Source organism: Lissotriton vulgaris, chromosome 4_1 (genome assembly GCF_964263255.1).
Source record: "Lissotriton vulgaris chromosome 4_1, aLisVul1.2, whole genome shotgun sequence".
Classification (NCBI taxonomy): Eukaryota; Metazoa; Chordata; class Amphibia; order Caudata; family Salamandridae; genus Lissotriton; species Lissotriton vulgaris.
Window position 1 is genome coordinate 1,203,041,151 of NC_141691.1, and position 25,241 is coordinate 1,203,066,391.

Genomic DNA, 25,241 nt, shown 5'->3' on the forward strand with positions numbered 1-25,241 from the left:
TCTGAATCAAAAGATGGGATGAAGTATATATTTATTACCAATTCAAAGCCAAGCAAATATAAATCAGTTGCAGAAACACATTGCAAAAATATAGATTCACTAATGGAATTCCAAAAAGTCAAACAAAATGTTTCCTCAATAACAGAAAGCAAAAGAGGACTTCCGTAGACACAATACAAAGAAAATTAGAAAAAAAGCCTAGTGATTAGATCGAAAGTTTCGATCCTCCTGCCTATACATAATGTTATCTAAGAAAGTCTATTATGCCCTATTCTAAATTAGGATGAGAGAAATCCTATTCAAGTGAGGGAAGTAAGAAATGTGTCAGTACAGCAGAACCTCTTTAGAAGTGCTCTAAAGACAAAGAATATTGTATCGCATGAAGCCACACAAAAGAGATGTCGCAAAGAGGTCTGAACCTCTCTAAGTCTAACAGGAGTTTGAATAAACTGAAATGTGATCATTAATTATACCCACAAAGAAATCCCTTGTGAATCCCATGTCACATGTCTCATTATTTTCCACCTTCATGCAGAAAACTTGACAACTACTCTTGAAACTCCTTTCCTTTGGTCCACACATCGGAACGCCCTTGGATTCCTCCCGCCTCCATATTCTGCATGGACAGTAGTCCTTGTTTTCTTTGTTAGGTTTCTTGTCCTTTCCAAAAGATACTCTTGATGCGGCGAGAGCAAGGTAAATGGTTTTATTTATTCGTTTATTTATTTTATGTTAAGGGGAACAGGGTGCTATACCTCGCGGCTCTAAAGCTGTATCAGCAAAATGTGAGGAGAGTTCGAGGGAGTTCTACATTGAGCACATTGAAGCAGCAAAAAATTCCACCAAGATTATCTTCAATGTAGTGAAAGAACTGTCCTCTTTAGATCGTGTGAAAGCTTCAATACCAGCCTCATCGGACTATTGCAATCAGGTTGCAGACTTTTTTATGAGCAAGATTGATAAAATCTATGCTGCCTTCCATGAAAGTAGCAGAAATCACATCCCAACTCCTGTAATAGATGGTGTAGGAACTGAGAACAGTTTCATTTTCTGTCCACCTGGAGTACGCAAGGTTTTGAGACTTATGGAGGCAGTGAAATCTGGGTCACCTTTAGACCCGATCCCCCCTAGATATGTGAGGCTAGGGAAAAAAGTAATTGCCCCAGTTCTTACCTCACTTCTGAACATCTCTTTCAGTTCAGGTGAGGTCCCCAATTATTGGAAGCATGCCATGCTGGTTCCTCTGTTAAAGAAACCCTCCCTTGATCCTGCTCTCCCAGAAAATCTTAGACCTATATCCTTACTTCCTTATGTGGCTAGGATTGCAGAAAAGTCTCTTAATAGTCAATTGTCTCTTTTTCTGAAGAGTAACAAGTACTCCATGAAACTCAGTCAGGATTTAGACCCCGAGGCTTTGAAAAAGGCTGCTGATGAGGGAAGAACTACTGCCCTGATCCTCCTAGACTTGAGTGCTGCTTTCGACACAGTTTCCCTCGGCCTTCTTTTAGAACGGTCGGGGGAGGCCGGGGTCGAGGGAGTGATATGGAGTTGGATAAAACTCTATTTGGAGGACTGATCCTTCCAGGTCATACAGCATCCTTTTGAATCCAGAGTCTGTCCACTGTCACAAGGAGTGCCGCAGGGTTCTGCTTTTAGCCCTACCCTGTTCAATGTTTATATGGGCCCCTTGGCAAACAGTGTGATGAGACATGGGGTAAAACTGGTATATTATTCTGATGATACTCAGCTGATAGTTACCCTGGAGTAGGAGGATGTAGGAACGGCTGCCAAGTTCAAGGCCTGCTTGGGGGAGCTTGCCAACTGGATGAAGTTCAGTTGTCTGCAGCTGAACGCGAGTAAGACGGAGGTGATGGTAGTCTGCAAGCAGCCCTCCCTTTGGTCACACCTGTGGTGGCTGGAGGAGATGGGTCCTTCCTCGACCCCCAAGGCCAAGCTTAAGAATCTTGGAGTGTGGTTTAATGACTCCCTTTCATTCTCTGAACAGATATCAGCTGTGGCGGGTGCCTGTTTTGGTACCCTGAGGATGTTACAGAAAATTCTGGATCTTTTCACAGTGGAAAGTAAATTCTGTCAGTTCTGCAAAACATTTATAAGATTTCATAGGTCCCAGTGAAATATGAGTTTTATACCACAAATGTTGTTCAATAATTCACCCCAATGTGTGGTGTATGGGATAACGCACAATATTCAGCCTTTTCGAGGTTGAAGCACAATGATGCACTATTGTAACCTCCAGCAATTATTCAACAAAACACTTGCAGCCTGATTCATGAAAACCGGAATCTGCGATTCTCAAATAGCGATTAACTGCGAATCGCAATTGAGAAATCGCAGAAAGGTATTCATGATGTTTTGCGAGAAAAAAATGCGATTCGCACGCGGCCGCAAAAACCGTTTGCGATTATCGAAAATCCGTGTAGGATTTGCAATATCGCAAATAGCGATATCGCTAATTGCGAGATCGCAAAAAGCGAGATCGCAAAATCGCGAGATCGGGAAAACGGGAAGTCGCATTTCGAGCACAGTGATGACATCACAACCAGGAAGCAGCCAGTTCCCACCCCCATTCAACACAGTGAAGCACACCTCGAGGCAGCAACAGAGTCAGCTCCTGCAAGGACACCTGCATACTTGGACTACCACTTCCACTGCAGCAATGGCTGAGGAGGCAGTACCTGGGCCCAGCAACACCGGGCGCAAGAGAAAACTTAAGTTCTCCAAACAGGAGTTGGAGCACCTAATCGAAGGGGTGGAGGAGAACCACTCCAAACTGTTCGGGAGAGAGTCAAGGAGGGTGCCCGAGCAGGAGAAGCGCAGGATCTGGGTCGGGATAGCGGCCACAGTGAACTCTGTGGGTGTGGCCGACAGGTCACTTGATGAACTAAAGAAAAGGTGGTATGACCTCCGAGGTCGTGCCAAGAAGAAGGTTGCCGAGAGGCTGGGAGAGTCCCTTGCCACTGGAGGGGGAGGACCTACAGTCCCTCCAAACACCCCCATGGAGGATCGCGTCGAAGACACGCTGGAGGCCGAGGCGTGCATTGGAGTCACCCGATTGGACTAATCCCGCCCCACCCAAGAGAGCCAAGGTAAGTGGCATGCGACTGCGACCCTGTCCCCTATGAATGGCCATGACCCTATAGCCTCCCATAATGTTCCAAAGTCATGCCATCGGTACACATTAGGTAATGCCCTAAAGCATTGTGGGACATGTAGTGTGGCCACAATGTACAAGTACCCCAATGCAGCCAGACAGGTACAAAAGTACGCAATGCCATAGCCAGTCAGGGTATGTCATCCAGCATGCATGTAGCAACTGCACGTGTGACAGATACATGCAACAAATGAACGTCCACTTCCCCTCACAGGTGGCGCAGACAGCAGCGACAGTGAGAGGCTGCTCATTGATGAGCAAGCACTGGATGACGATGAGGTGCCGTTACCAACACAGCCTCCACCGTCTGGCGCAGCACCAACCCCTGCAGCCCGGCCCACTACAACTGTGCCTCCACCGTCTGCCGCAGCACCAACCCCTGCAGCCAGGCCCACTACAACTGTGCCTCCACCGTCTGCCGCAGCACCAACCCCTGCAGCCAGGCCCACTACAACTGTGCCTCCACCGTCTGCCGCAGCACCAACCCCTGCAGCCAGGCCCACTACATCTGTGCCTCCACCGTCTGGCGCACCACCTACACCTAGCTCAACTCCACCAGCAGCTGGCGCATCCACATCAGGTCCAGCGGTGACACAGCGGCCACCCACTGTGGCCAGCCAGCAGAGCAGGCGTTCCAGGGCTCGCCTGCAGAACAATGCTCCCAGCGCCAGGAGGGGGATGGAACAGCGCTTGCCGAGCATGAGTATCGAACGTAGAATGCTAAGAATTCACCAGCTGCAGGCACGCCGGCAAGGGGCCATACAGTTGCAGCTGTATAACATTGGCCGCAATGTGGCAGGTGTGGGGGACAGGATGGACCGCATGACGGCAGCCATGGCAGGTGTGGGGGAGGGGATGGGCCGCATGACGGCAGCCATGGAGGCCAACACAGCTGCTATGATATCCCAGCGCAGCACGGCCCGCCGCCAACACCGGCAGCTACTGACGCGGCTGACGGCTTACACTCGGTCAAACTACGTGATCGGGAATGCCACGTCGCAGCTATCGCGCCGGTCCCTGGTGCAGCAGCAGCAGCAGCTCATTCAATGCTGCGAGGATGTGGCCAGGGTATTAGAGCCCCTCACCACTGCCGTAATGGCACTTCATCCCGCTCTACCTGCCACTGTCGGGGGGGACGATGCCAGCGAGGGCACCTCAAGTGTGAGCAGCCACTCTGCCTCACACGTAGGGGCGTTGAGACGTAGCACCAGGCCCACTGCAGGGTCACGTGTGGTGGCTGAGGAGGAGCCGGAGAGGCGGCTGGGTGGTTCGCGCCGGAGGCGCACCTGACTGACATGTACTTGTACAGGCACAGGCTGAACATAAGCCTGCCCTGTGTATTGGACACAGCAGTATGGGGCAATACTGTTTGCAATGGAAGGATGGCCACTTGCACCATTATTGTGATTCAAACAATAATATTTAATATAGCATCACACATTGGCGTTCTGTCATTATTACATTTTGAATGCAATTGTGATTTGTTGGGTGAGGGGAGAGGATGCACTAGAAACTGTTCATTGTGATGTGATTGCGGCGTCTGTGGCCTTCAGCTGGGTTCTCCCCGCGCTCATGGCGCGCATGTGCAGGTGGCCGGTCGTCCATCAACAGGTATCCGGCGATTGGTAGCAATGTTGTGTAGTATAGCACACACAGCCACAATGCGGCAGCACACATCAGGACTGTGGTACATGGCCCCACCTGTCTTGTGAAGTATGCGGAATCTGCTCTTCAGTAGCCCAAAAGTTCTCTCAATGCAATTCCTTGTGCGTATGTGTGATACGTTGTAACGCTGTTGCTGTGGTGTAGCAGGGTTGAGGTATGGGGTGAGGAGGTATTCACGCAGGGCGTAGCCACTGTCACCTGAATGAGAGGAGCAGAGGGTGAGTGCCTGTGCAGCGCAGCTACTTCATCGCAGTGTGACATTGTGGGCAAAGTGTACTTACCAAGTAGGTGTCCTTCCCCAAAGTCTCCCCTGGCCAGTCGTGTGTGAAGGCCGCTGTGACGGAATATGAATGAGTCATGTGTACTCCCCGGGTACTGTGCCACTATGTTTGTGATGTATGTCTTAGCATTGCAGACCAACTGGATGTTGAGGGAGTGGTAGGACTTGCGATTGCGGTACATGTACTCCGTTGCAGCTGGTGGACAGATGTGGATGTGGGTACAGTCAATGCATCCTATCACGTGTGGGAAATGCGCAACATTGTAGAATTGAAGCTTGGTCTCATCCAATTCCTGTTGGCTTGTTGGAAATTTGATGTGGTGGTGTAGCTGGGTCAGCATTGCATCAAGGAAACTCCCTAGGCAGCGGGACATGGTTGGCTGGGATATCCCCCCTGCTTAATTCAGACACTCTGTTCATCACCACCCCCTTTTCTGAATCGGGATATCCCCCCAGCAGCCGCAACTATCCCCTGGAAGCTCCCGGAGGCCAGGAGGTGCAGGCTACAAAATACCTGGACATGTGTTGGCACGGCATAGGTCCGCCTTGTTGGGTGCTGCATCAGGGGGTCAAGGTCCTGAATTAGCTTGATGATCATTGCCCCATTCAGGCGGTACTTTGCGTAAATTTGCTCTCTGGTTTGGCCCAGCAGGGTGACCCGCTGGCGGAATATCCTGGCCTGGATTCTGCGTCTCCTCCATGCTGCTCGCTGTAGCCTTCGCCGCCTGGCCACCATGTACATTCCTGGCATTGTGACACACCTTATGCTGATGCTGCTTCTCCTTAAGTGTGTTTGGTCAGGCCAGCACCAGTTGCTGATTGGCCAACGGTTTTTCCAAAAAAAATGTACTATGTGTTTGATGGTTACCACCTGCTTTGGGTTGTCCTTAAATTGCGCCTCGCAAAATGCGATTTTGGGGTTTTTCGCTAATTGCGATTTGTCATGAATCCGGATTGCGAGGAAATTGCGATTTCGCTATTATTTTCGCAGAATCCGTGATTTCTCGCTATTTCCGATTCGCAACTGGTCTACTGCCGGGAATCTGCGAATCTTTTAGCGATTTCGCTATTCTGTGTTGGCGAATTCGCAATTTTCGTGGTGAATACCGATTATGGGAATTGCGCCCGCAATAGCATTTTCGCAGCTATTGCGAGCGCAATTTAGCTTCATGAATCAGGCTGTTAGTGTTCAACGAAAAGCCCGCACTCAATGACTGCGATGAAAACTATTTATTTTTCACCACAAAAAAATAACCTGGTGACGTCTATGAATATTTGTTCAGAATAGCCTTAATGACAGCCGAACCGCATACTTGGATGATCAACTTGCATAGTGCTTCTAATCACTGTTCACAAAATATTGTGCGTACATAGAAAAAAAGAGAATCATGCACATATAGCAAACATGCATCTTCAACCGATATGTATTGTAGTCGATATGGAGTGTATATACACACAACTTGAAGCAAGTTCGCTCTTGGACACCGGAGATTTCGCGTCAAAGTTCAGCAAACAAGTTAGCATTATTAAGCTCTGCCTGAATTAGATAGTGTATCGTACAGTTTACTAATGGTGTTTTATTACAGTATGACACTAGGAGGCCAAGAGCGCAAAAAGGGTGTACACATACAATAAATGACATAAATAAATCATCAGTCATTCTAATAATAAATTAAATCCTCAACGCAATAAAGTCCCTTCTGATACCCATCGAGGAAGGTACATCCTTTCTTGTGTAAGCGCCTTGAGTATTGAATACCCTCTCCGAAACAACAGGAAAGGTTCTTCTGTCTTCATGTTTAAGATACTGCTAAAAATTTACTTACTAACACTTGAACCGTGAACTTGGTTGTAGAATCCTCAAATATTGACGGCTTCTGCTTTTTTTTTGTTAACTTCGTTAACAATGTAGATACGTTTCAACCCATATCTTGCATCGGCTTGAAGACCCTATGCTGTTACTACCTCACCTGGTAGACCTTTATATACGCTCATGAAGCGACACACCACCATTTCCTGAATGGACCTATTCTCTGACTCTTACTTATTACCACTCAATGTTATATTTGTACCACCACTTAATCAGCTTGAGGGGATTTATTTCACAATAATGGCAACTGCTATACGCAAACACATCGAGTCAAAGTCAAAGTCAAAGTCAAAAAGTACTTTATTCGGCTAAAAAGGTATAACCATAAAAGCAACAACAATCATATTTCATTTACATTGCAAAAAAAAAAAAAAAAACAGTACATAGTGTTTACACTATTACAGTTCATTCAAGCAAAGCGACTTCCTAAATTTAAAAACCAGTTTAAAATACTCAATTAATGAAGCCACAGTAAAAACATTGTCCATTTTTTGCAGTACTAAATATGCTAGGCGACATCTGTTCACATTCATTTCCTTTAAAATGGGGACAATCAGTTTTCTACGAGGCAGCGTATAAAATTTACAAAAAAATAGAACATGTATATTCGATTGTATAGACATTTCATCACAGGGACATAGAGGGAGTTCTTTGGACCATGAATTCATTACAGGGAAAGTAAATAATCTAAAAACAATGTTAGCTCTAAAACGTGTTAAAAGTAGTCTATCAAAATTACACATATATAAACTTAAGTATGGCTGTAATTTGTCACTTGTTAAAATTAATTGATGAGAAGTGACAGTATTTTTATTCGATTCATCAAGCTGTCTTTTATTTCTGAGGAATTCCATACATAGTGTCTTCAGGTCTTTTCTAGAAATATTTGCCATGGAAGGCGGATCATTGTAATAGAGTGAACGGTCTATTTCATTAAGGAACGTTTTAATGTAATTTAGCCATTCAACAACATTTGCTCTCCCCATTTTTAAGACATCCTGTATTATGGCTCGATTTAATACACATTCGTTCACTGTCCATACTCTGTGCCATAGTAAGATGGGTTGTACTCTAATTGTGTCCGTTATATAGGGAATCCCCAACTCATCATGGCATATAGAGTTCGCTGTACTCTCTGGAAGTGATAGGATATTCTTTAAAAATTTATTTTCGACTATCTGAAGTGACTTTATATTGGTATAACCCCAGAGGCCAGCTCCATACAGTGCCACAGATACACACGTTGCATTGTACACAGTTAAAATTTCCCTGATTGGTTTCATTCCCAATTTACGTGTAAAACTTTTTAGTGCCATAATTGTCTTAGAGAACAAGAGCGTTCCTACCTTCACCGCACTTGACCAAGTACCAGTTTCGTGAAACAAAATGCCAAGATATGGGAAGGTCAATCTAGGTCTACTTTGATGAAAGGCGACCCCTAAGGCTGTGACATCAGACCCAGTGGCATTAATGGACATATTGGACTGTCATCTGCATACTGATGGATGGAGGCTCTGCAGCCAGCATCTAGATCTCACATTGTGTTAACATTGTAATCATAACATACACAAATGAAGACCACTGAGGCATCAAAACATGAGGTTGTGGGGGGGGGGGGGGCTGAACGAATCATCTAGGGCACTGAGTGGTCAACAATTGGCCATAGGGGTTCAACTTTATTTACTTGTGTTTTTTAAGTGTCGCAAGTATACCGCCTGTGAGTCACTGAAGTGCCTCGACGCACACAAATATGTTTATGATGGGTGACTACATGCTGGGCGTGGCCTCAAAATGGTCATTGTCGTTATTTAGTTCCACCAATGTTAGGTGTGGGTTAGTGAGACGTGGGGTTATTGAGGGGAAGTTTGGAAGTCGATAGAAAACAAATTAATAGAATGCATACAGTATCAGTCCCACTGGTCTTGTGGTATTCCGAGGGCCCAATTCACAAACTTATTTTGGAGCGTAAATGTACATTTACAACCCAAAAGACTTCTATTTATGCCTGGCAGGAATTTTAAAAAGGAATCCTGATAGGTGTAAGTGGGTTTAATAATGCAGATTCCTCTGCCATGAGTGTGGATAAGTCCACAGCAGTAAATCCAAATCTAGGGATGGGAAGGGGGTACTCGAAAGTTTGGGATCACCCACAAATATGCACTTTAGGGCATACTCAAACTCCGGTCAGACTCCTTCCCACTCTGCTACCTTGGAAATGATAAGACATGTTTGTACTGCATCTGAACAACTCCCATACGAGGATGGGATGGGAAAAAGATCACTCCCAGATTTGGTGAGCGGGGTGGGATTTTCTCCACAGCGAGAACTACTTCGCATGCAGATAAAGAAAATATGCATTTGTCCAGTAGGCTCTATATGGCTTTTGCAGGATTCTACCCTATACAGAATGGCGCAAAAGGAGAATAGGACACCGTGGGAAATGTCGGTTGAGATTCCAAGTAAAGGGGCTTCATGTAGGCTTCCCGCAGCCCCTTTATCACAGCCAACACCAGCCCCACAGGGGATCCATTCAGCCCAAGGCCAATTCTATTTTGTGAGATATGGCAGATTCGGGCCCCTCATCACATTCTCCATGGGGCCCCTTAATTTTGCTTACACCACTGCCACATAGTACACCTTGAAACCCATGTCAGCAACAGCAAAACGTAGTACATTTGCACCGATATGTAGGCACCTGTCTCCGGGTTCAGACTTACTACTTAATTCGTAGATTGGGTATTGATTATTTGCTCGCTTCTTAGCCTTGTTTCTGAACAGCTGGATTTCGGCACTTTCCGGAAGATTAATTAGCAAGCTCCTTAATGGCCGAATGCTACTTTTATTAATGTACAAATTAATGGCTAGCGTGAAATAAAAATGTTGCCACAGGTTTCTCAGCACTTCTTCAAATTTGGTTTACACAAAACTTGTTAAGTCGAAAATCACTCTGTCATTCATAATAAAATACACTTTTCTCGCCCGTCTACTAAATGCAGTAACCAGCTTACCGAAGACAGCTGTTTTACTGCATTGTTTTGCCTGTTTAGTCATTCCTATAACACTGCTCTTTCTACATTATTCTCTGGGTAAAAATATGGCACAGGGGGCTTGCCGTAGCTGTTTATAGGCCGTTCCATTTGGAAGACATCAGGTTTCCAGTGTTCCACGATTGTTTCAGTTACATAGGCTGTGGAATTTTCTTTCACAGCCTCTCTGCAGGTTGGGAGGATAAGACATACCATACCGCTAGATGGCAGCCTGAGACAACAAGAAAAACTTGCGGCTTGTTCTGCTACTTACTTTGAAAATAAAGAGCAGTGCTCTTGATGTATGTCAACAGAGACATCTATATTTAATTTAATGCCAAGGGACTTTAAAATGAATACCGTGTGCAACAGACGCTGGCATCCTTGTCGGATAAGGCGAGCAAAGGGACACACGCTGGACAGGCACATCGGTGTCCTCTGCATAGTCATTTGCTTTTGTCGCGCTAACCCCGCCGGTTTGTAAAATGTACCTCAGTGATCTGATATGTAATGTATCGCACTGAAGACAATGCTGGCGATGGCGCGTCGAGGAACTATCAGAGGCCGCATCTGAGAGGGGCCCAGTCAAACCGACTACCAAGTCTAACCTAACATCTAAAGTTTGGGAAATGTAGACCACAGCGTTCTTTCAGGATTGTTTTTATTCAATAAATCAATCAATCATTCATTTGTATAGCACACTAATCACCCGTGAGGGTCACTCTTAAGGCGCTGAGTGGGGGTGGGGGAGCAGCTATTGCTCGAAGAGCCAGGTCTTGAGGAGTCTCCTGAAGGTCAGCAGGTTTAATTTTTTTTATTTTTTATTTAATGCGATTTTATATAGCGCAAACTTTACCCGAAGGTGTCAGAGCGCTTTACGTAAGAACCAGTTGCAAAACATAAGGACTAAAGATTACATGCGTTACATAAAATATACAAACAGAAAAAATTGCAAATGGACAAGATGTAAAGTCACACAAATAGGAGACTGGTATTTAGAGTTATCTCTATATACATAGGGAAGGGCTACGAATGGATATACTCTAAGAGTCACATAGGAATGGTAGAGAGTACAAAGGTCTACTGCACATACTAGTGATTAGAGTTATCTCTATATACATAGGGAAGGGATACGGATGGATATACTCTAAGACTCACATAGGAGTGGTAGAGATTACAAAGGTCTACTGCATATACTAGTGATTAGAGTTATCTCTACATACATAGGGAAGGGATATGGATGGATATACTCTAACAGTCACATAGGAGTGGTAGAGAGTACAAAGGGCAACTGCATATACTAGTGATGAGAGTTATCTATATACAGAAAAGCAGAGTTCCTTTAAGTGGGGTCGGAGGGGGGAGGGAGTGGATCCGAGGATGAGGACCTCTGTCTTGTCCAAGTTAAGTTTCAGGCGGCTGGTCTGCACCAGGTGGCGACGGCCTTCATTCCTTCGTGGAGGTTGGTTTTTGCGGTGGCGGGGTTTTTGATGAGTGAGAGGATCAGTTGAGTGTCGTCGTCGTAGGAGATGATGTTGAGGTTGTGCGAGTGGACGATGTTGGCGAGCGGTGCCATGTAGACGTTGAAGAGGGTAGGGCTTAGGGATGATCCTTGGAGCACGCCACAGATGATCTTGGTGGATTCGGAGCAGAAGGGGGGGAGGCAGACCCTCTGGATTCTGTCGGTGAGGAAGTAGGTGGTCCAGTCCAGGGTTTTTTTGCATATTCCTGCGTCATGTAGGCGTGTGTAGTGGCAGATGGTGTTGAAGCGGCTGTGACATCCAGGAGGATGAGGGCTACTGTTTTGCCGTTGTCCAGTAGAGTCCTGATGTCATCTATGGTGGCGATGAGGGCGGTTTCGGTGCTGTGATTGCTGCTGAATCCAGATTGGGATGTGTCCAGGATGTTATTCTCCTTGAGGAAGTGGGTCAGTTGTCTGTTGACAATCTCTTTCAATAACTTTCGCTGGGAAGTGAAAAAGGGAGATGGGTCGGAAATTCTTGAGGTCCTTTGGGTCCGCTGTGGGATTCTTGAGTTGGGCGCTGATCTCAGCGTGCTTCCAGCTTTCCGGAAAGGTGGCCATCTCGAAACCGCTGTTTACAATCTTCCGGAGTTGGGGTGCGATGATACGGTCTGCTTTGTTGTAGATGTGGTTAGGGCAGGGGTTGGACGGCGAGCCGGAGTGGATGGTATTCATGGTCTTGATGGTGTCGTCCTCCTTGACGTGGGTCCAGGAGAGCAGGTGTTTGCTGAGGCTGGGAGGTGGTGAGTCTACAGTGTTGGTGGCTCTAGGGAGGGTCTGGGTGTTGAAGCTGCCGTGGATGCCTGCAATCTTGCGGTGAAAGAAGGTGGCTAGGTAGTCGCATACGTCTTGCGATGGCGAAATGTCGTTGGAACTGGAGCTGGGGTGGGAGAGCTCCTTCATGATGTTGAAGAGCTCTTTACTGTTGTGTGCGTTGTTGTCGATGCGTTCCTTGAAGGAGGCCCTTCTGGTGGCTCGGATGAGTGGGTGGTGCTTGTGGCTGGCGTTCTTTAGGGCTGCGTGGTTGTCTGGTGTCTTTTTGTGGCGCCGCTTTTTCTCGAGTCTTCGGCAAACTCATTTGGATTTCTGGAGGTCGGTGGTGAATTAATTGGCCTTTCTGTTGGTGCGTCTGTTTGAGGGTATTTTGATTGGGGCAAAAGTGTTGGCGCAGTCGTCGATCCATTGCCTGAGGTTGGTGGCGGCTGTGTCGGTATCGGTGGAGTCTGTTGGTGGGTCTCGGGCAAGGGCGATGATGAGCTGGTCTTCCCTGACCTTGTTCCAGCTGCGGTAGGGGATCCATTGTGGGTTGTGGTGCGTGGTGTGTTTCTTGAAGGTGAAGTGGATGCAGCGGTGGTCGGTCCAGTGTAGTTCGGTAGTGTGACTGACTGTGACGTGGTTGCTAGCTGAGAAGATGTGGTGTGGGTTGGGGTCGTGACGCGCTGTTTGAGTCCGAGGTTGGCAAGTTTATCAAGCAGGGTGACGGAGTTGCTGTTGTTTGGGTTCTCGAGGTAGAAATTGAAATCTCTGAGGAGGGAGGAGGATGTAGTCTGTGGACGCAAGAGCGTGCGTGCTGATGATGTTGGAGATGTTGTTGATGAACTGTGGCCGGGGTCCAGGGGGTTTGTAAATGAGTTTTCCTCTGAGGGTGGTGTTGGGGTCGGTGTGGACCTGGAAGTGCAGGTGTACGGCGGTGCTTTAGGTGTCTGTCGTGCAGGTCGAGACTCTTAGGGTGTTTCTGTAAATGATGGCATTCCACCTCCTGGTCTGTTGGTGCGGTCCCTTTGGTGATCTTGTATCCAGTTGGGATAGCTATGGCAATGTCGGGGCCGAGGAGATGTTCATCCAGGTCTCTGTTAGGAAGGCGACGTCCGGGGAAGCTGAGTCAAGTAAGTCCCAGAGTTCGACAGCATGCTTGTGGACGGAGCGGGTGTTGAGTAGTGTGCATCTGAGGTGGTTGCGTTCTGCTCTGACAGGTGGGGTAGGGTGTGCCGGTGTTCGGGGCTGGTGAAGCTGTATTGAATTAAACACAGAACATGGGTCACAGCACCTGAAGAATTTTGAACATGGGCACTTGGAGTCTAACTCCCTGCCTTGCCGTATTACTTTACACCACTGTCAAGTCTGAAGTAGTTCACATAAAAAAGTTGTTCTTTGTAAAACTGCACAATAAATAAATAAATACAATAATTAACGAATAAATTAATGCATGTTTCAATTTATGGTTTTAATTGTGGGAATTACTATGAGTCTTTCGGAAGGGTCTATAAACAGCTGCCTGGAATAATAATGATTAATATCTGAGCCCATTGAACCGATTTTGCACACCGCTGGAGTCTTAAAATCCTGACGTCTGTATCAGATTTACCATTGCCACAAAAACAGTTGTTATCCCCCAAAGGTCTGACAATTGTGTACATCTGATAACTGAAACGCTGGCTGCGATGCTGATATGAGTGCACTCAACATGGTGGTGAGGGTGGGGGGCGTGACAGGGGCTGACACCAAAGGGGACCAAGGTGAAGAATATAGCAGAGTGTGTGTGCGACTGTGGAGCAATAACACTAACAGCTCATGGAACACTGTATTCTGTTTTCCATCATACTCCGTGGTGTGCCTCTCTGATAAGTGCCAGCTGGAGTCCTGGTCAGTAAAAATAATTCGCAGAATGTGACCATTTTCCGAACAGTCAAAACTTTGCACAACGTTCTTAAATTCAGCAAAATGCCACCATGGTGTAATTTAAACAGTGTCATATCTGGTATTACTTTGGAGTCTCCCCCTCAAAAACATCTCAGTTAACGAGAATTACTGCTCCTCTAATATGAAAACAGTGTACTGGTTGCACAAAAATGCAGGGGCATATTATCAAGCCTGTGCGCTAAAATTATCGCCGCTTTATCGGCCGAAAACGGCCGAAAAAGCGGCGATTATGGGCTTGATAATATGCTCTGTGGAATTCCAATCAAAGCCCATGTTAGATGTCTTCACATCTAACATGTGCTTCGATTGGAATTCCATAGAGCATATTATCAAGCCCATTATCGCCGCTTTATCGGCCGTTTTCGGCCGATAAAGCGGCGATAATTTTAGCGCACAGGCTTGATAATATGCCCCGCAATTCCTGCAAAAAAATGCAACTCTAGCACACGGCGATATCTGTGAAAAAAAAATAGTGCACCTGACTTTTATATGCACAAGTGCCCAGTTTTAGGCCTAGCGTTAGTCAAGACCTTTTGACTTTACTACTATTTTAGAATATACTTATTCACAGGTGGAGTGGTGTGGCTCACTGGTTAGAGGCGGCAGACCCGTAAGCAGAGAACGGCCCAGGACCAGAGTTCAATTCCCGACGCGGCAGGGTCGTGGACCAGGGTCAAAACGGACTCGATAATTCTCGCCTCCGTGCCTGCTCTAACCAGGTAACACACTCGGCAACTCTGGGCGTTAAGCTTGCCTCATCTCTACAACGGCCCCCCACAGATGCCGGGGATGCCTGGTTTCACCTTGGAGATACCCAGAAATGCCCAAACTAGGAATCAGAGAATCGAATGTGTATAGAAAAGTGGTGGCTCCTTGGGTTTCATTCCTAATGAGGTCTATTCCTTTCTTGAGAACCTGTGTAGAATCCCAGTCATTGTCATGAATTAATCCACAAAGGCCTTTATGCAAGCAAATCAATTATAATCTCCTTGGTTTGCATAACAATAAAGGATGCTGAAGACAAGACGGTGCAGTGTTCAAAAGAGAAGGTGCTGGGAACTGTGCAACATAAACCGGGGAGCTGAGCCCTTTTAAGGGACCATGAGGATTTTTTGCAATGCAGGTAGGTTAATCCAATTGATTTATTTCTGCCTGTATTTTGCTTAAGAATTAATATTGTCATTGGTCTGGTTAGTAAAACTGTAGGAGGCGAACCCAAATCCTTTCTTGAACCCTTATTTCGCAAAATCCTAATATTTACATTAGACCGTTCAGCTCTTCAGCCTTTCTCATAGATCTAGCTGCAAGAGACACCTCTCCCCTTCAATCCCACAAATATAGCAGAGTATAACCAGTTTAGGACCTGGAATCACGAAATAACTGACTTCAAGATTAAATCTACAAAAAAAGGTCTAATACAGTATCATAAATAAAACACAGGAACAGATTCTATCTAAATTTCAGTCTGTGCAAAATGCAGCGGCCAGAATTCTGCTTAATATTCCCAGTCGCCGCTCAACCTCCATGGCCATATGCCATTTGCATTGGTTAAGAGTTAAGAATCGTATACAATTTAAAGCTCTTTGCATTGCCTAGAAAGCTATTCATGACTCTGGACCAAGGTTCCTCAAAGATGCTTTTCGAATTTATGCCCCACAAAGATACCTTTGTTCTGCTAGCACCTGTCTTCTTGCTGTACCGCGTACCAGAACCGCCAGCTGGGGAGACAGGCATTTCCTGGTAGCCACCCCCAAGCTGTGGAATTCCCTTCCTCTGCCCATCAAAACCAGTCCAACCCTCACTATCTTCCGAAAACTCCTGAAAACTTGGTTATTTGATCAATGATGTTAAGGTAGTTTCATCTCAGGAGTCCGATCTGCGCCGAGACACCCTCTGGTATTTGCGCGCAATAAAAATTTCAAAAACATAAACAATGCACATTTTAGTCATGAAGACTCGAAAATACAGAATTTTAACAGAACCCTAATGAAGACCCTCTAAATTCTAAATGTATGTCTCATGAAGAGTGCTAACAATATCTCAGAAATTCTTAGAATATTCAGACAGTGTCTCAGGAGAAAATAGGGAAGTCCCCCGACCCAGAAATTCAAAACCAGTTTTTTTTCACATTCTTAACAATTCATTAATAAAACTACAAACGCAGCACTATAAGGTCATGGTTAGATCGAATTGGAAAATCCCAAACAACTTTGTAAATTCAAAAGGTCCATACCAATAACCCATTTCTTAAGGTAAGAGAAATCTTCCCCTTACTTCATCAACAACTGCACTCCGGAGATGTTTAATTCTATATGAAATAATTATTAAAAAATAGATCATAAAATCAGGTTCTTTGTATTCTTAGATCTAACCTTCCAGTGAAATCCTTCAAAATTATACTTTAAGTACACAATGGGAAGCTTCATTCACAGCACACACTTTCTATTCTCTCTATTTCTGGCATCTATTGTTATGTTTTGCGGAAACTATGAAGAGAGAAGACGCATTGGGCTGCTGATTGGCGGGGGAGGAATGAGCAGGAGCAAGATGAGCAGAACTCCAGAAACTAAGACTGAAGCACTTAGCCGCTAGCAGAAGAAAGTGTGAACAAGGTTAAAAATATATGAGATCTGATTTAGAATTAATTGGAAAAGGAAAATCCTGCAATATACGAAGGGAAATGCTAAGTTTGGACTTTGGCCCAATTTCCTACATGACCCTTTTCCAATGATGTAGGTAATGAAGTGAGGAGACTCTGTTTCAGAGGTAGGATTGTCTTAGAAATTGGCGATTTTGCCAATACTAAACAGCTATGCATCAGGACTTTAAACTAAAGGATAAAAAGTATGCCAGATCTTATATCTGGTGTCTCTGCTTTGCAACCAGACTCTAGTTAAAAGCACGTTTCACTATCATCACCCTTGCATTAATGTCTGACTTGAGCTAACTACACATGCTGAAATATCCAAGAGGGAATTTTCCATCAGATGGCCAGCTTCAGTCGATCATGAGCCGGACCCTAGCATGTCAGACTCAATTCTACAGATTCTTGCCACAGAGAAGTACTGTAACAATCTTCTGTACGTGGATTTATGGAGATATGTGCATTTGTTTACAAATGTTTTAAATTACATTTAGGCTAGTGACATACAGCTGCCTCCAGACAAGACCTAAAAATCAACTGAAGTACATTAAGTTTCTGAAACAGATCATGTTTTGCAATGAGATTGACGATGTGTTATGGAAAAGCCCAACCTCAGCCGATCAATGTCTGACCTCTGCTCACTAGCTTATCATGTGGAATTGTCTGGAGATCTTCGATTAATTCTCAATCAGGTGGGTCAGGTCGAGCTAAATTCAGCCATAATGCCTTTGCACATGGTACAATGTTGTGAGTGAACCTTTCAGATTACCTGACCATCGAGTTATCCACGACGGCCACATCAGAGCTGTGGAATGAATCTTTTTACTGAACATTGTGAGATCGGCTGGGAAGGAGGAGGAGCAGCAGACCAAGCATAAGTAACTGCTTTGCACCCTTAAACCTGCCAAAAAGACAAATATTTCATCATGTGAGGAGGGGGCATCACTTTGGAGGTGGTAGTGCCTCGTGCCTAGAGCTACCTGAGAAGTACTATGCCCTCCACAAATCCTCAGATACTCCTTCACCACCCAAAATATCAAAGGGTCACTGAGGCTGTCGCTGATGTCCCCGTGTGTTATCATGCCCCTTAAAGGGCATCAGCTACTGACAGCTTCCAAAAAAGACCTGGAAATGTGCTCTGTGCAATGCTTTCCTGCCACCGTTTGATTTTAGTTCCACACCGGGTGACAGTATGAAGGGAGCCGAAATCTTTGTGACACACTACCACACACGCACCATGTGAGTTGGCAAGCCTGCACCCCCCAGGATGCAGAACTCTTCTGCTACCAGTTCACTGGTAAAGCTGGGGTGCCAATCATTGGGGCCCGGCTTCAACGTCAAATCCCTTGCAGGACTACTGCAGCACTTCCTCCATTAACCTGATCTAATTTGATGTATTTTGATGGGACGTGAATCCAGCTCCCATCTTTCAAACTACAAGTCACATAAAAAAGTAGTAAATAAAATAAGGCTTTTCAGAAAAATTTGCAAAGTTACACATTTTATTCATACCTCTTCTTGAGGCTCACTCCAGTAAGCAAAAATAACCGACATCTCATCTCAGGTGCGAGAGGATTCTCAGAATCCAAACACCTTAAACAAAAAGATCTTGCCACGTCATCGCCGATGACACCCTTCATACTGCCCCGCCCTATTGATGCAAGCTTACTGGCAAGTGACAACAGAGAGAGCTCCATCACTCCAGCCTAAGCGTCATCCCCATGACAGCAGCGCCGAGCACGAGACCAGCATGCCATCCACTTCCAGCACTGTGCCCTCCACCCGGATTCATTACAGTAAACGTGTGCACATATTTTCAGGATTTAGAAAATGGCGGCCTACTAACCTTCGGCTTGAATCATCATTATCCCCTGCGCCACGTCGATTGAAGGGTAGATTAGACACAGTTTGGGCTCTTGCTTCTGACTAAGACAAACTCCGTTCTGGTTTACAATCATCCAATTACGATCATAAAGCAGTCCTTGCTTCCCAACGGGCCACTCGGAAACCTGATAGGGAGCAGAAGAAGAGAATGACCCACAAGGGCATATGATGCATCAATTATTCACTCAAAAACTCTGTATTGGATGCAGGGCAAGCTCAACATAAAAGGAATCCAGCAAAGACATACACTGACCTCTTGATACCATCTAACAGGGAAAAAGAAAATGCGTTACATTAAATATAAACTTAAAGAGAATCATCTCCAGCTCTTAGACAAGCTTTTTGTAAGAAAAATATGATCAAGTTATGAGGGTTGTGAAGAGTATGCATGTATAGCGCGACTGACCATATAGCAATAGCAAAGGAACGTGAACGTTCCGAAGGCGTTTCTCTTTTTTAATAGCTTCACAACTGTAGTAGACAACATCAAATGTACATACTTTTCAGAAAACCAGGCAGGACAAGGTTATAGATGACAGGCACACATGACAAGTCAGAGAATAATAAAAAATATATATATACATCTTAGGCGCAACTAGAGCCAAATTTCGGGGGGGGGGCTAAGAAAATATTTCGGGGGGGCTAAACATTTAATCAGTAGGCAGAGTGGAGCTGCAGGGGCTCTTAGAAGGGGTGAAACAACTGCATGGCCTAATTAAAATTCAAATGGTCTTTTAAAAACCTGTGAAACGTTCGGGTGCGGCTCTGTGTGTGCCCGGGACCTGTCTCATCCCGGGCTGACACACACGACGGGGGGGGGGGGGGGGGGGGGCTGAAGCGCGGTGAGTCCAATGGGTGTTGCGCGCCTGATATACATGTATATACACACTAACACATATATAAATATATATATACTTGAACACCGCAACCGACTCCTCAAAATGAAACCGGACACCGACACGGGCTACATTTTCGGCAATATCGTCTTTTAATTCATATTTTCGCTGCCTTGATCCCACAGTGATCGCTACTCAATTAGCGAACATTTATAAAACCACAGAGGTCACTCTGTGGTTTATGTATTTATAACCAAATAAGTCACAGAAGTTGGAACAAGTGGCTGCCAATATATCTTTCACCACATGGATAAAAGACTTTCATTAATTCGCAAAGCCGTTGCAAAAGTGTACTGCCATTTGTAATAGACATTATTAAGCACAATGCAAGCACTGCAAACTATCACAATTGGCAAAGGGAATTCTTCCCCCATTACTATTTGTAATAGAATGCACAAATACTTTTTTGACGTTTTTTTGCAGGTGCAAAGCATGGCATGGCAATCACCAGACAAAGTGAAGCAGTCACCATGTGGCAGGGGATGTATGACGTTACAACGCATGCTTTTACCACGCATGCCTTTACAACGCGGTTTTTACAACGCATGGCTTTACAACGCATAGTGCTTTGGGGCGCTGGATAGTGAATAGTTTAATTTACTATTCCAACTCCAGTCCCTGTGGATAGTAGGGAAGGTGTTGGATAGTAAATTAAACCTATTCCCTATCCTAGAACGCCCCCCAGCGCAATGCGTTGTAATGGTTTGCGTTGTAAAAGTTGCATCGTAAAGGCACTGCGTGGTAAAAGTTGCGAGGTAAAGGATGTTTCCCTGTGGCAGGTATACGCCTCTACAGTTTGACAGATTTCACTTAGCAGGTCGGCAGCAGACATTGGGAGGTACTAACAATTGCTGTAAATGCCCTGAATGTCTCTCTCCGTGGCATTAGGACCCCTGTACGTTGAAAGGACATAATTCACAACTCGGACACAATGCAAATGTGAATGCTAGGATTGAGGTGGGCTGACCCATTCAGGGATAAACCCATCTCAAATGTGATATTTTTTGTAAGAAGTCTAAATCCAGTTTCTGTCCGGCTAAAATTATTTGGCAAGTGGATTGTAATATTTTGCAAAAGTAAACGTGCGATGTGCTGGTGTTGAGCATTCTTCACACCAACAAGGGAGAGACTGGATACAGAAGTGTGCACATTTTGCACTGCGACCAGGCTCTTTTGTGCCTCACGCGTTTGATGAGTTGCTGTTTACGATCCCTTTGGCAGTGCTTATTTACACTTTGCCAATTATTTGACATGTTTTTAACCTTATTCACCTAGTGCTCAGCACAAATAAGGGGAGTTATATAGCTGTGTCGACTTTCATCTTTTACACGACTACTTACAATTTGAGTAAGACTTAGGTAAGAAATCAATGCACACACACAGCAGGTATACATACCTATGTTTCAATTGACTCCAGGCTCTTACATGTTCACAAGTCAATTATTCATTCAAATACTTTATTCAGTTTTACATATATTTAGAAAACCATAAAAGCAATATTACAGCATGGGCATAAAACTATATAAAATATATATATCATAAAAATAACCCCAACATTTTTGTACAATTCATTTTACTTACAAAGGGTATAAAATACAACGATAAAATACAGTTTTTATCAAACCCCTCTCCTCTTTCAGGTTTTTAATGCTGATTTGAGGAATCCAACCACATATAAATTACTTTCAGGCTTTACCATTTGCAAATAACACAAAGCTGGGCGGACCTGTTTAAAATTAATTTTTTTTTAATATGGGCTTTAAAAAAAACCTACGGGGAACATCATAGCAAGGGCAAATAAATAAAAAGTGCACCAAGTCTTGCGGAGACATATTGTCGCAGCCGCAATAAGGTAACGTCTGTCCTCTATGTGAGCCCCTATGTATAGCTAATAATAAATGATAATAATCCAGCCGAAACCTTGTTAATAAAAACTGCTCGTGACTTGTTATGGGCCATGATAAATATGGCTCCATTAGAGGCGTAGTTTTAAGCATCGCAAATTTGCGTATGCTGGGTTTTACCAAATCTGCCTCTTCTCCTGCTAGTTTTTTCTTGGAGATAAAGGTTTTTTTTAACAAACTCCACATCAGCGGTAACAATCGACTCTGGATTAAGAAAAAGATCCGGACGCCCCAGCTCAATAAAACAACTTATTAGGTATTTGAACCATGGTACATTAAACGCGTGATCCTGAGAGAACACTTCTCTTAAAAGCTGATGGTTAAGAACCAGGTCTTTATTCATCCAGCACTTAAGCCAAAACAATAGAGGCCGTAGTGCTATAGTGTCGCCAATAAAGGGTATTCCGGTTTCCTCGTGAACTATTAGGTTAACTGTTCCTTTTGGTACTCCCAGTAGTTGTTTCAAGAAGGTGTTCTCAGCCACCTCAATACTTTTGACTGGTACATACCCCCATAGTTCACTCCCATAACTACCCAATGTGACACTCTTTGCCTGGTACATCTTCAATAATGCGGCTACTGGGCGTTTGCCCATTTTAGCCGCAAAATTGAATATAGCTGAATTTGCCCGTATTAGCTCCCCTCTTTTTCTTTGTACCAGTGGGCCTCACTTCAGCTGGTCATCAAACACGACTCCCAGGTACGAAAATGACGTGGTCAGGGGTACCTTCTCAGCATTTACCTCAAATGGGTACTGTTTCTTCGGGCGCACCCCTATCTGCATAATATATGATTTGGTGTTATTTATAGCAAGGTCACGTTCAGCCATAAAGCTGTGGAAAGCATTCAATAGGGACTGCAGGCCTTTGGCAGTTCTGGCCAGGAGAACAGCGTTGTCTGCATATAGCAAGACGGGCAGGCCCCTGCGCCCAACAGAGGGGAAATCAGCACCAGTTTTTACCAGATGCGAGTCCAGCTCGTTAATATATATGTGTTAAAAAGAAAAGGGGCCAAAATACAGCCCTGCCTCACTCCTCTCTTGACAGGGAAGTCACCCGATACCCTAAGATCTTGCGAGTATCTTACAATAGCCCTAGTTTCCCTATGAAGGTCCCTTAAGAAGGTAACCAGATATGGCTCCATCCCCATTGTGCCCATGAGATCCCATAATTTCCCCCGGTTTACAAAATTGAATGCGGAGGAGAGATCCATGAACACCATGTAGATGGTCCGCCGTCGCTCCATGGTGTACTTCCCAAGGACCATTTATAGGTTTAAGCATTGTGCCAATGTAGAATGGCCAGGGCGAAACCCATATTGAATGCCCAATATAATCTTATTTTCCTCCGCCCATAAAGACAGTCTATTCAGGATCACACCTCCACAACCTTAACTACAGAGTCAATCAAGGAAATCAGTCTGTAACAGGTGGTACTGTTACAATCGCCCTTCTTAAAGACTAGAACGATCGTGGAGGTACCCCAGGACCTGGGGCAGCCCTGGAGTGCTGCTGCATTGAGTACCGCAGTTAGTATAGGAGCCAACATAGCCACGTTTGATTTAAAAAGATCCAGGGGCGTTGCATCAGGACCCGGTGCTTTGTACCTCGTTATCCCTACAATGCCTCTCTCGATTTCGCCTTGGGTGAAGTGTGGTAATGATTCACCCTGCCCATCCTGATGCAGGTCTATCTGTGGGGTGTTAGCCCTAAATATGGAGCTGAAATGCCGTACCCAATCATTTACAGGGATGTTGGTTCCTAATTGAGGTTCCCCCCTGTATTAAACAATGGCCTGTTAACTATACCCCAGAATTTCTCGCTGTTATTTAGGGTACTGGGGTCTAAGAGGTCCTTCCACATCAGTTCTTTTAAGTCACACATACATTTTGTTAGCCTTTCTTATATGTTAAGAGTAATGAAGCAGTCTCTTGGTGTGCTTTTCAGGACTGCCTTTAGATCCCTGGCAGCCTTTGAACAGGTGTGATCGAACCATCTTGGGTCCTTAGACGTCCCCACTTTGTTGGTGATCGCCTCAAAAGCCCAGAGGATGTCCAAAGGGGCAGAGATTGGACAAACACAGAATTCAAGTTCAGCGGCACATATTTTGTAAATACTATCATAGAGTGAGTCTGGGTTCACTTCAGGCCACTTAAGGCGGCGCCTTCCATCTGTGGGTTTCAACACCCCGGTGATAGGCAACTTATCCTGCAAATTTAATACATTCCCAGATAGCTGGATACAAATGGGGTTATGATCACTATAAATGCTGTCTAAAATGTCAAAACCTGATAAACGAGACCGTAAGCGCACTGTTATTAAAATATGATCAATAAAAGTCCCCCCTGTGTGCCCCTTAAATGTAGGGACAGCCTGTTTACTACCCACATCCACCACAGACATAGAGTTAACCAGATCATATTCATTCAATAGGTGATTTAGGGCATCACCCCAACTGGAGTGTTCAAAATGTATGCCACCTATTCTGCCACAGGACAATTCACCCATAGTGGTTAATGTTGGATTGTCACACGGGTGGATGTTAAAGTCCCCTGTTAGCAACATACAGTGTGCGACGTCTCTACAATGTTGTTTAACAAAGCCACCCAATTGCTCAATCTGGCAAGACCTCGAGTTGTTCGTTGCATTATAAAAATAATCAGGAGCAGCTTCACAATCCCACGTTTCAAAATAACTGCTTGAATATTATTGTTGTTGGGGCTGGGATAAGGGTTATTAGGCATTTCAGGGCTAGTGAGATATATATAGCCAGGCCTCCTTTGGCTCTGCCACTAGATGAACGTATGGCCGGAACAAAGAAGGCCTTATAGCCCTCTAGAAAAAGAACACAGTCCACCAGCCAAGTCTCCTGTAAACAAATCACAGAAAATGATCTGAGGAACTCTGTCCACTTTGGGTCTTGAAATTTCCCTGCCAGCCCAGCAATATTCCAAGAAATTATATTATAAGCGGCTATGTTACCTGGGGCTACAGTAGGGCAATTTTTAAGCTCTCGTCCTGGGCGGCAATACAATCTCCTCCCCGCAGTTCACCTGAGCGACCTTCTCATATGTACTGGGTATCAAAGGGCGGTACAGGCTCATTACACACTGCAGGATTGTTTAGTGAGTCACAGTCCTCTAGGGAGGATAAAGCGGCAAATCTATTGCTCAAACTGGGTAAGATGTTAAAATATCCCTGAGATCATGGGTAGCTGTCTGAGGGGTATAATGGGTGGTTCTTGTAATAGCTGGCATACTGGGTAACTGCCTGTTACTGTATGCAGATCGGTTATTTCTAATTGGGAAGTCAGGTTGGTAAAAAAAGCCCAGGGGGAGGATCTGGATTCCAATGCCAGTGTTGGGCATGCCAGATCTGGTTTCTCTAAATATCCTTTCAACTAGCGTACGGTCATTAAAATTTACAACAATACAGTCCCCTGCACCAGAATTCCTTGAGTTACCTACCCATCCCAAAAGGCCGGCCATTATGATGTTACAAGCTATTGCAAGGTTTACTGTTAGGTTGTTACATAGCCAATGGGTCACCTTGTTCTTGAGTTGAGGATAATCTACGGGGGAACCGGTGGGAAGCGGCAGCACATTCCCAAGAATTACCATCAGTGGTGTGGATTGAGGAGGTAGATCTCAGACTATAGAGCATGGGACATTAGTAAACAT

The 25,241-nt window shown here is 45.0% G+C and overlaps 1 protein-coding gene across 1 annotated transcript in view; it reads right to left on the reverse strand.

Moving 5' to 3' along the window:
- LOC147723041 (molybdenum cofactor sulfurase-like) overlaps positions 1 to 25,241 on the reverse strand; it is a 1,924,377-nt gene that overhangs the window by 328,662 nt on the left and 1,570,474 nt on the right. The window contains exon 9 of the mRNA XM_086965414.1: positions 18,726 to 18,888. Within this exon, the coding sequence (XP_086821540.1) occupies positions 18,726 to 18,888 (163 nt within the window). The remainder of the gene's footprint in view (positions 1 to 18,725; positions 18,889 to 25,241) is intronic.